Source organism: Liolophura sinensis, chromosome 6 (genome assembly GCF_032854445.1).
Source record: "Liolophura sinensis isolate JHLJ2023 chromosome 6, CUHK_Ljap_v2, whole genome shotgun sequence".
Taxonomy (NCBI): Eukaryota; Metazoa; Mollusca; class Polyplacophora; order Chitonida; family Chitonidae; genus Liolophura; species Liolophura sinensis.
Window position 1 is genome coordinate 71,266,214 of NC_088300.1, and position 12,529 is coordinate 71,278,742.

Consider the following 12,529-nt stretch of genomic DNA (forward strand, 5'->3'; position numbering starts at 1 on the left):
GTGATCAATGAGATCGCCAGGCTGGATATACTGATTTGAATACTGATTTCACTCAGTCGCCTAAAACGTACTTTGCGTCTTTCCAACATCATTGAAAACGGATGACTGCTTCTCTTTGCGTGATTCCGTTCTATTTTCGTACTTTATATACTTTCCCAATTCTTTGATGGTTTGTGTTATACGTCGTTTTGGGAAGTGACCTCGCATTTATTGACATGGGGCCTGCTTATTGGTTGACGGCTGGTATACGAATGTCTGTTTCGACGGATATAGTATGCAGAAGTGATTTATCCATGGTGGACCCCGTTCAGACTTGTCCACAACTGGTACGAAATTCGTGTTTGTACATAAGCATTCTTTTGCCAAATTGAATTAACATTATTTTGAAGCTTGTATAAGGTTTCCTGTTTGTTATAATCTAAATGTGTATACAACCTGCCTGTTTGTGCCGGATATTAACATAAATATAAGTGACAGATACAAAAACAACCAAGCATACACAAAAATAAGGGACCCCCCCACCCTTGGTCCGATCTTTGTTTGTTTTCAAGATCGGCAACCAAGATACTGCTTTCAAAAACTGTGGTCGATGATGAAAGAACACGGGCCTTTGTCGATGCTAAGACAATATGTATTCAGAATGCACCAAACAATATCGTGCTTGTAAGGCACCACTGACTGTAAATATAATATAAACTGAAAAATTCGATGACTGTCTCCTTTGCTGGATCACTGGTTTGGGCACTTATTCTTCCAAACGGCCGGGAACGTTTTGTGTGGGCCTTAAGAGTGGATTGCTGTTGGTTACTAATTGGTAACTAAAGTGCACTTAATAGCTCGGGATGTACAAGAAACCATCCAATATGTTTTATGAGGAACCATTCCCGTGTTCGTAATTGTTCGTTGTTCAAGATTCATTAGCAGAGTGGCTTTTGGTTCTGATAGGAGATATTTAACTAGCAGTAGAGTATACCATAGTTTCAATGACTGAATGAAAACATGCACTCTACTGTTAGGGATCGGAATAGTATCAGTCTAACAGGATTGTCTTACCGGCAAATCCTGCCTAAATAGGATGTAAATCTCTACTACGGCGTCGAATGGGACACTTATGCGATGTTTCAATTAGGAGGTTGGTCCATGTTGAAGACAAAGCGATATTCTGAATAATACTGATCTATATGTGGACTAGACATTATAATGTAATAGCACCACGATTCTATACAAAGATCATTCTCCTGAACTACAATGGTGAAAAGAACAAATCTTAATAATTGATGACGCTTTCATATTACTTCAGCTATCCTAAAGTGCAAAAAGGATATGAAGCAAATAAGCTAATTTGAGAGTTTGTATAAAGTGGTTTTATGCTGATCCTGTTGCAGTCTAGTATGCACTGAGCTGATATGGTTCCAACTTCGACATGTTGTTATAGAGCATGTTGGACTGATTGTTCTTAAGTGTGGTTAGCAGTTTGCAACCCCAGGTCTGTCTTTTTTCTTGTTTATTGGGGTTTTTTGCAATTGTTTTGCTTATTTTGAGTACAAAATAGACCAAGTTATATAAAATTGCCAACACTTTTCAAACGAAGCCTACTTTTTACGAAAATACCTATTCAGGGTGGGCGGCCTATGTGGCTCAGTTGGTTAACGCTCTAGCGCAGCGTAAAGACCCAGGAGCCTCTCACCAACGCGGTTGCTGTGAGTTCAAATCCAGCTCATGTTGGCTTCCTCTTCGGCCGTACGTGGGAAGGCCTGCCAACAGATTCCCCGGGCTCTGCGCTCTTTCCTCCCACCATAATGCTAGCTGCCGTCGTATAAGTGAAATATTCTTGAGTACGGCGTAAAACACTTATCAAATAAATAAGATAAGTAAATAAACCTTTCAGGTTTGGGGGGTTGATTTTTTTCTCAGCTCAGCAAACTAAAACTGAATGTCTATAAGATTTAACATCCGACGTTCAAACCCAGATATTAGAACGACATTTGCTTCAGGAAAATAACATGTCTTCAAAGGCTCGCATAAACCATATATTTTGCCAACTATTCTTTTATGCTATACTCATTTTTGTAACAGTATTGTACAATACTCGGACGAGTTCATGAAAGCTGAGACTGGTTTATATATATATATATATATATATATATATATATATATATATATATATATATATATATATATATATATATATATATATATTTTGTTTGATAAGTATGACGTAAGACACGTAATAAATTGAATTAGAATAATGATTCATTTTGTATCCATGGGATTTTTAGTCGGATAAATTGCTCCTTTCATCGACTGCCGGGTTTCAAAAGAGGCGAGTTGGTAGACAACAGATTGGATTTGCTGAAACTGAAAGTCACTTCACATTGCTGTTTGAAAGTCTAAAATATGGGACAATATATAATTGTGAAGTTTCGTGCAGTTTTGCAGATAAATTGCCTGGATCAGGTTTCTTGTGCACAGGGACTACAAAATAAATTCAGATGAAGTCATGCTTGAGAATGAGCTGGCTTTGATGAAAGATTCCATACCTTGGAATGGGTATTCCAGACCTCCTGCTGATCACCTGCGATTGGCGACAAGACCACGACCCCTGGATCAAGCTACCAACGCAACTAAGCAACGTAACATCAGGATTAGCCTCCACTGCCTTGGAAAACAAGGACAAATTATTGATATAAAATCTACTGAGAGACTGAAAAGACTGACAGAGAAATTAATAATTTATTTCTACAATGGCAAACCACTAAAGATAGTTTTCTTAACCAAAAGCAAGGAATCCGTCCATCAAAAACACCACAGCTATATATACTCGTTTACAAGTCCAGAGTGTAATCATGCAAGGATATGTTATCAAAACACAATGCAATATCGAAACAAGAACATACAACTAATATTAACCACAATGAAATATTTACTTATGTAATTGCAGTGGATTTAAACACATACATGATCTATCAAACCTATACCAGATAATGTGATTAGAAACCTCCCCATTACAACGTTGAATGTGTTCCTGCCAACGCATCAGTTTATGACACAGTATGCTATATGCAGATGTAAACCATGGCTTTAAAGCAAGCGGAGGATTAATATTGTTTGGGTAATATCTGACTGTTAAAACAGTTTGCTATTTTACTCTTCAATACTAATATCTATATCGTAGTCTGCATTGTGAAGTTTTGTCTCTATCCCTGAATACATACTTGTAATTATGAAAATTGAAATTTAATTGATACGATGTGCCTAAATATCGAGTAATATTCCTTTTCGGAATTACACTTCTGGGGCATTACAGCAAATATGTATACAGCCTGAAAACCCAAAAGGCAGAGTTGGATTTGATTTTCGAAAGAATACATAGTAAACAAAATGTTAGTGAAATTCCAATTTGTTCATACTCTCGATAAATGCGAGACCCCCCTCCCCTTCCTCCATCCCCCCTTCCCCCGGGCTCTGCATCTTTCCCTCTTTTCCTAACGTTCATCTACTTTTCTATCACGGAAGGTTATTCTCCCCAAGTACCAGCTCTCTGCCCATGAGACTGTATTAACGTGTGGGTTATTTGCTGATCTATGTGCTCTATAATGCCTGGATGAGTTATGCCCCTTGGAACCCTTACGTTATCTGATTCATTAAGTACAATTGGGCTTTAAGTATGTTTGGGGTTTAACCTCGTATATAACAATTTTTCATTGAAACCTAATTTTGTCATTATGTATGTGTACATAGAATGTGTCTTCTTGTGGCAGGCCGTCAAAGTGCGGCCGCCACTGAAGTATCATGCCGAAAACACCAAACAAGACACCCCACCCACTCACATTACACTGACACCGGGCCAAAGAGTGATGTTTCCGTGCTCTAACCTCTCAGGGTTGAGCGCCAAGCGAGGCAGCAGCAAGTCTGAAGGAAGGATGGATCATACTAGGTCGTTTGTTTTCGGTTGTTGGCTCTCATGTGTGATTGCTAACCTTTTCCGGAGATATTACACCATTTTTACCTTCCATGCTTTCATTTTGCCATCCAGAGTAACAAACGTTAAATAGTTTAATGAGTTTGTCTGACGCTTCGTAGTGTTTTTGACTCTGCATAAAACAAAAAGCAAGGTGCATGCTTTTCTAGTACATGGAAAATTTCTGGTAACATCTCGGAAATTCGGACGATTTTTTTTTGCGTTTTTGCGACCAACTTAATTTGAATTAGGGCTTTTTTCTTCTTAGCGCAGTTGTGGAGCACATCAAGCTCGCTTGGAGCTGCAAAACAACAAAAATCAAACCTACACTACCTATACTTTTTCTACTAACATGGAAAAAATTACTTCCCTCCAGCGTAATGAAGCAATAGACATGTATACTGCATTTCAATGCATTTCGGGTAGGGCCATTAAAGTGAGGAAATAAGCCAATCAGTCATTAAATGGAACATACCTTTTCTGGCACTGGGAATGATTCCCATCTGAATACAAGAATTTTCAAATTCTTAACAAAACGTCTAGTTACTATCGGTAAAATTACTGTCGTTGTATTGCAAACAGATTCCAAGACCCTATAAGACTTATACATGGTGTGTGTAAGCTATAATGAGCTCAATTAAAGTTCTGGCCCTTTTTAAAAACAGTTTGTAAACACAGATGGCGGGTGATGAGTTCACAGCGATCAAAACCCAGAACTTCATACATTAATGGTTTTCCCTTGAGGCCAAAATCGAAATGCGGATGTTTAAAAACGCCCATATTTTCGTTCATATTACTAAAAAAACGCTCACCAATTTCTTTACAAATATTTGTACTGACAATGTTTTCATTAATGGTGGTGGAAAATCCTTCTCCGGACTCGTTAGGCGCCCTAAATACCATAAATATAAAAACAGTTACGACAAAAACAGATGATTACGGCGCCATACAAAACATTTTGCTTCAACAAAAATAAGGTTAAACATAAAAGGTAATGTTTTTCGAGATAATTAAAAAAAAAATGTTTCCTGAACCTTAACATAAAAGGTGCCAAAGAGTTGAAAATAGACGTTAGGCGTTAACATCAATAATAAAGCATGCGGAAACAACATCAATGTTCGTTCAAACACAAATAAAATTTACTTCACAACTTTGTAAAAGATTAAAGAGACAATACTGAAAGATATTCGCCATATTTGGCAATTGTGAAATCAAACAAGATTGACCTTAGGCAACCATATACTTCACGAGAGTCGTTTCGCCATTTTTGAAAAACACATTTTAGAATCATGTGAATCACTGTTCCCAGCCAAAAAATGAGAAACTCCCAGCAAATGTGACAGAGTTTGTGAACAAAATGTAAAACAAGCGCCTAGTCATATGTGTACAGTACTGCACACCTAGTCATATGTGTACAGTGCTAAATATCCAGTCATATGTGTACAATGTTACATAACTAGTCATATGTGTACAGTGCTACATAGCCAGTCATATGTGAGCAATGCTACACACCTAGTCATATGTGTAGAGTGCTACATAACCAATCACATGTGTACAGTGCTACATACTCAATCATATAGGTACAATACAACATGCTCAATCATATGTGTACAGTGCCACATAACCAATCATATGTGTACAGTGCTACATAGCCAATTATATGAGCACAGTGATACATAACCAGTCATATATGTACAGTGCTACACAATCGGTGTTACGTATACAGTGCTACATAACCTGCAATGTATACAGTCATATATACAGTCAGTGTCGCTATCATATGTGTACAGTGCTACATAACCAGCTATCTGCTGACCAGTGTACCTATCATATGTGTACAATGCTGCAAAACCAGCTATCTACTGAGCAGTGTACCTGTTATATGTGTACAATGCTGCAAAACCAGCTAGCTGCTGCAGCACTGTACCGCTGCATAACCAGCTAGCTGCTGAGCACTGTACCTATCACATGTGTACAATGCTGCCTAAACAACTATCTGCTGAGCAGTGTACCTATCACATGGGTACAATGCTGCATAACCAGTTATTTGCTGAGCAGTGTAACTATCACATCTGTACAATGCTACATAACCAGCTATTTGCTGAGCAGTGTACCTATCACATGGGTACAATGCTACATAACCAGCTAGCTGCTGAGCAGTGTACCTATCACATGGGTACAATGCTGCATAACCAGTTATCTGCTGAGCAGTGTACCTATCACATTTGTACAATGCTACATAACCAGCTATTTGCTGAGCAGTGTACCCATCACATCTGTACAATGCTACATAACCAGCTAGCTGCTGAGCAGTGTACCTATCACGAGGGTACAATGCTACATAACCAGTTAGCTACTGATACATTATACCTATCACACTTCCATTATTTGGCAAAATAAGATTAAATAATAATTCCTACACCAACACGTGGCATAATGAAAGACATAAAGTCCAGTTAATTTCCGTTCTATGTATGCCATGATATGGTGTCGGTGGTATTCATCTCACCAAACAGCGCGTCACTAAGGATATGGTCGGGCTTTGCCAATAAAACCTAACATAGCAATGGTTCCGTCGGTTTTGCGGTCAATATATTCGTTACATCTCCGCTGATATCAGAGGATACCACTAACGCATTAAAATTACACATTATCTATGTGTTTGTATCCAAACTTGCACTTTCCGTTCGTCTTATGGTGAAGCTGTTGATTTTCCTTGCCACATTCTTGTAGGCGTCCCTGTATTTCTTGTTGACGAGCCCGTATACAACAGGGTTAGCTGCGGACGACATCCAGACAAAGGTAAAAGATATTACGTGAACCCAGTCCGGCATGAACATTCCGGCCTGTCCAATGCCGTTGACCAGAAGTGCCGGTAAAGTCGTGACAAGATACACGATATACACCATGGCCAACATCAAGGTCATTCGGGTCTCTGTGTTCCGAGCCGCCCTGGAGGTGGTCGCTTGTCCTATGACGCCCACTCTCTTCCTGCTTGCGATCACATACAGAACAATCCGAATGTAACACAGAGTCATGAAAACCAAAGGGAATATGGACACAACACCTATGATAACGGGTCTCAGTATACCATTTCCGGTCCATCCGCAGTTCCTGTCCCAAGATTCGAACCCGAAATTTCCCAAAGAATCGTCAAACAATGTCGGTGATAAAATCAGAAAGGGGACTAGGAAAACACATGTACATATTACAGCCACTGCTCGTTGGCCACTTATCTGATGGTATTTGCTCTTCAGAACAATAGCTATATACCTGTTGATGGCTATAGCACCTGTACTTAGCACTGACGACCCCAGAAGCCAGTTGGTGACGAAGCCAATGGCCCAGCAGGCCTCTGAGGCTGGTGGATGTCCGGTAAAGTATGTATAGGTGTGAACAGGAACAGGCATGCTTAGAAATAGAAAGTCACAAACACTCAGACTTAAGACTAGGAAGTTTGGGGCGCTTCTCAGCTCTTTGTTGATGATGACTGCTGCAATTACTAAAAGGTTACCTGGAATCCCGATCAGCATTATAACGCCACTTAACCCAGCCAAAACTATGAACATCGAGTCTCCTTCCGCTGGAATGTCTCCTGTTGAATTCAAATTAGTATCGTTGCCTCCAGAACCGTTGAGGGCTTCAAGAAGCAGACTTTCCATGTCTGTTGTGATCGGTGCCTAGGCCGTACATCCTTTAATCAGCGTCGCGCATCCCGCTTTTATCGACTTGCAACTAACTAGACATAAGCGGTCGTTAGCGGTTGTCATGTGTGCAGCTCAACAGCTTCCTTTGTCTCACAGCGTCAGTGTGCATGTCCGCCATGCCCGTGGTCTTTTTCACAAATATTTTAAAGCCAGTCTGAAGGCAATTTGATACAAATGTCTATGACGACCTTATTTAGTATCACAAGGTTTCATATTTCTTCACTGACAACACTACAAAAGACCATGAAGGGCGTTCCAAGTCTATAATTACAATACTCACTTTACTTATTGTTTAGGCTTCTTATCAAGGAAGTCCGTTATTCTAGGCATGACATGCAAGTCATTACATGCACTTTGAATGCAACTGTTCACGAAAGCACCGTGTTGGAGTAAAAAACATGGACGTCTATACAGCCCCAGCGACGGGTTAAGTTTAATTAGATACAGCTATGACACAGGTCTCCAGAGATCCTAAGCAGACGAGGTCAGAGGAGATCTTGGCCATTACTGTATAGATGCAGGTCCAAATAAGATGTGCCATCTCTTGTCTTCTTCAAATGAAACAAAGATGGATAAATCTCTGTCACTGCCTTGGCAATATGGGCATTATGTATTGCTAAAAGGCATTCAGTATACTGTCTGCTGAATGAAAAGAATCGAACTTTACATTTAGATTACTTTCAATTTATACATCAAGTATTCATAATTAAACGGGTACAGGTATGCCAGTAGAGGGGCGCAACTGGTATCCACCGGAATACCTGTGCACCGTTGGAAACTTGGATCACCGAATTTCACATAGATATTATTCTTGAAAAATTCCAGCAATTCAATGAACTAATATTCAATAAATGATAACAGCTAAACTTTTTGCAATGGCACAACAGTGTCTATTCCAAACTGAATCTACTTTCTGCAAAGCTCATGTCAATAGGATCGACAAAAGCTTGCTAGTACGATCACTTGAACCCGTAATAAACCGAGCTTTGAACGGGGACTTGTGCGTTTCAGGAATCCACAATAGTTGTGCTATATACCCGTGTGACAAAGGCATATTTATGTGTCTCTGTAGGAATAAAATAATGTTTATTAAACCGTTCCTCCGGATTGCATGAAGTGGCGGGAATCGTAGATGTTGCGGTAGACGTATTGCACTCCTGTGCAATTTGACAATAACAGTTCTTGCGAATAAGGATGACATTATAATGCACTTCCCTAAAGTTCAATAAGAACCTTTTGCACATTTTGATCTTTTGGACATCTACCATCTATCGGACATTCGGGCACAGCATTAATGTTTGTGACAAGCTTGAGCCAATCGTACTAAAGGATCTACATTCTCTTGTGTAAACAATTTTTAAACAAAATCTCAAGGGCTGAAAAAACGATTCTTTTTGTTTGATTTCATTTTTTATTCTTTGGGTCATGATTGTAAATAATGTCTATATCATAATTCAGAGCATGATTGCATTTGTTATATCAGGGAGGCAAGAAGCAAATAAAAAGGGGCGGAGTGGGTGGGGGGTGGAGGTGGTGGGGTTGCCATTGTCCCAAACAATAAAGCTCTTGGACTTTATATAGCCGTACCCGCGTTTGAACGTGTTTTAAGAGAAGAAAATATCCATCGTCAAGGTTGTGATGAAGAAGGCCTATACTGCACATTTTGACACAAACTTAGTTTTCGGATCGCTTCCTTACTTTACATTGTATACTTACTTTCCGTTGAAGTACCAATACGATCTATGTAAGTTGTGAAATATTTACTGTAATAGCGCATGGGGATAAACTGAACAATGTTAATTATACATACACCAGAGTAATCAGGCCTGTAACCAATAAGGTGGTGGGGTCATACATAGGCAAGCGGAACGACTATCCCAGCCATTTATAGTCCGAGATTCCAGCTGTCCGGAGACATGTTCTAAATGCCTTTTCGACCAATTAAGGTAAATACAAAAGATGTACGGAGCCTTTTAGTTGAAACTGTTTAAAATTTGTGTGCTAGGATGGAGATCATCTGAAAGGGGAGCTAGAAACTTGCACAAAATCGCAAAAAGGAAATCCTATCGCTCGTTATGATAAAAACCTAGGGAAACTCCATGTTTATGTTCTTACTTTCTTTGTGATAGGAAACATGCAGACATGGCTTAATAAAACATTAGTATCGTTGTGTAAATATTATCACCTTGGTACAAATATGCCATAAAATAGGGCAAATACTGAGCTGAGTTTTCCTGGGTGCTGGAGGATAAGAGACCTTCCGGACGAATTAATAGATATAATTTTTCACGTCGTTTGAGTGCTGAGTTACCATACCGTGACAACATGACGACATTGACGTTTTTTCCCCGAGGTTAAAAAATCTGACCAATGAAACTGAACAAAATAGTTTTATTTATTTATCTGATTGGTGTTTTACGCCGTAATCAAAAATATTTCACTTATACGACGGCGGCCAGCATTATAGTGGGAGGAAACCGGGCAGAGCCCGGGGGTAACCCAGGAACATTAACAGTATTACCTTTCTAAATCGGAAAACTCACTGAAAAGATTTTTAAAATTCATTTGCTAAAAAAGGGAAAAGCTATAGTTAGTGTAGGTAGCAGCAAAAGGGCGCAGCAACTTGTAAGAGACACACTAGCGTTTACTTGCAAACTAACACTGACCGGTGTACAAAGTACAATTAAATCCACGTCACTAACATAACCACAAAGACAATTAGTGGATCCCATGCAGATAAGAGGATTTTATCCAGAGAAAACGTCCACAAAGCTCTCTCAGTTACCATGTTCATTATCAATCTCCAAAAGCTCACAGTTCCGTCCTCTGCTGACTCAGACATCAACCTGCTTCATTTCTTATCTTTGATCATTTATTCGCTTATTAATTCTCTAATTCTTTAACTCTATTCACTCTTCTCTTTTCTCTCTAAATAACTTGATTCACATCGTTCGACCGTTATATATATGCTCAACATGTACACCGAATCCTTGACTATATGAAACAAATGAAGCGTCTACACCGAAACGTTGGCCATATGGAACTAACAAAGCTGATATCAATTAAACTTCCTTTTTGCCAGCATCACAACCTCTAAATGCCTCTCAAACAAGTGAACTCTATTAGCTTATTTGCAAAATTTATTTCTTCACTGCTCTTTGTTGTGTATTTGTGATATTGTTGCAATTATTCTCCCCTGGAACCACACCAGTGATGTGAGTGCGCCATTGGCCTGTGGGAATCTGGAATAAAACACTGTTATTCAGTGTGGCATTTTAACTCAAATGTTGAAACCATCTCTAGACAATGTTTTAGATTGCATGACAAAGAAATTATATCTGTGTTCAATGTTTTTTTTAAATATCTCACCTACTGGTTTTACATAAACCCTGATTACCCGCGGCCAGGAGCAGGACATGGAACACGCTAAACTAAGGCTATCAGCGAAACGCCACTCTGAGTATTATAACATCCCTCGCAACTTCTTATAACTAGTTCTTACATTCAAACGCTTTTCTTGGTAACCATTTTCTTCTATAAAATATGACCTCTAAATTGAATTTGTGATTAATTTTTCATTTATATCGTCCTGAAAATTGATTTTCGTCTTGTTATCGCTTAACCTTAATGCATCGCAATTATCATATCTGTATAAGTTGTTTATTATAAAGCCAAAATACTAATATCATGCATGACAACCTATAAGTGACACAAGGTATAGCCTTGACTCCTGGTACAGAGAGGGATTGACCTCCTCTGCCTGAAGTAGACACAATCTCTGTCCCCAAATGTCGCGAAACAATCCGATGGCAAGTCTTCCTGATATACTACAGTTACACGTACAGTATAACATGCATAAGGTTCTTTGCGTGATTTGTAAAATACATTTCTTGATTAGCTTTGTTGTATATTTGTCATTGTCGCAATCCCATGTTACTGTACATCAGTGGTCTCAGTGGGCCATTAGTCTATGTGGATCTGAAGTAAAACTTCAGCGCGTCATTGCAGCACCAATTCCAAAAACAGTTATTCACAACACTCTGTATTGCCATGCGGGATTTTAGTTGAAGATTGACGATGAATTTACAGTACGGCCCTGATGACTTCTATTGCTTGTATTTGCACGCAGGAAAATATCACATGGCAACGTGTCACCCATCACCCAGCTTGGGTCCGATCTGCCACTTTGTGTTTAAGGTTATTCTGGCCAGTCTGGCTTGTACTCTATACATGTCTGCGCAAGAAATATCAACCTACCATTTGTGCTCAGTCAGAATGTGAAAATCAAGCGACCATATCGGCGGGATGAATATGTTCAATCAATTAAACCATCACTATACCATGTCAAAAAATAACGACCTTATACTTTTCTCAGGAACACAGGACTTTACAAAATTCAACTTCTCAATTTTCTCCGTCGTTCGTTTACGCTGGGATTAACATCCCAAATCTGCCCAAAATAGCTTTTCTTACGAATATTTTTTCAGAGCCCAGTGTTATTGCAAATGTGGCCAAAAGTAGCTATGGAGAAAAACATACGTGTGAAATGTTGCACATGATCTAATTAACAATAATCACCAGCTTAAGACAAGATTAGGTGGTAGACAGGTCTTTTGAGAAAAGGTCAAATGTCAATTTACACCGAATAACCTTTGATTAAAACAGGGGTAATTACAGATTTATGTTATATAAAAGTTACAATACTGAAACAACATGTAAAATGTTGAACAAGGGCTAAATAACAAGAATCACTTTGCACGAAATGTCCTTCGTTCCTATTTTAATTAACAAACCCCCTGCAAAAGTGAAATTGGTGGAGAATGAAAAGTTTGATCTCTTCATCAGTAATCACCAGCTTAAA

General features: G+C 39.0%; 1 protein-coding gene across 1 annotated transcript; it reads right to left on the bottom strand.

The window, feature by feature from the left end:
* Positions 1-6,615: 6,615 nt before the first annotated feature.
* Positions 6,616-7,623, bottom strand: LOC135467519 (melatonin receptor type 1B-like). The gene has a single exon (XM_064745291.1). It carries the CDS (start codon positions 7,621-7,623, stop codon positions 6,616-6,618), a length of 1,008 nt encoding a protein of 335 aa, XP_064601361.1.
* Positions 7,624-12,529: the final 4,906 nt, after the last annotated feature.

Bases quoted from the DNA above. Each gene is read 5' to 3' on its own strand.
- LOC135467519 (XM_064745291.1), bottom strand. From the start codon at position 7,623: ATGGAAAGTCTGCTTCTTGAAGCCCTCAACGGTTCTGGAGGCAACGAT.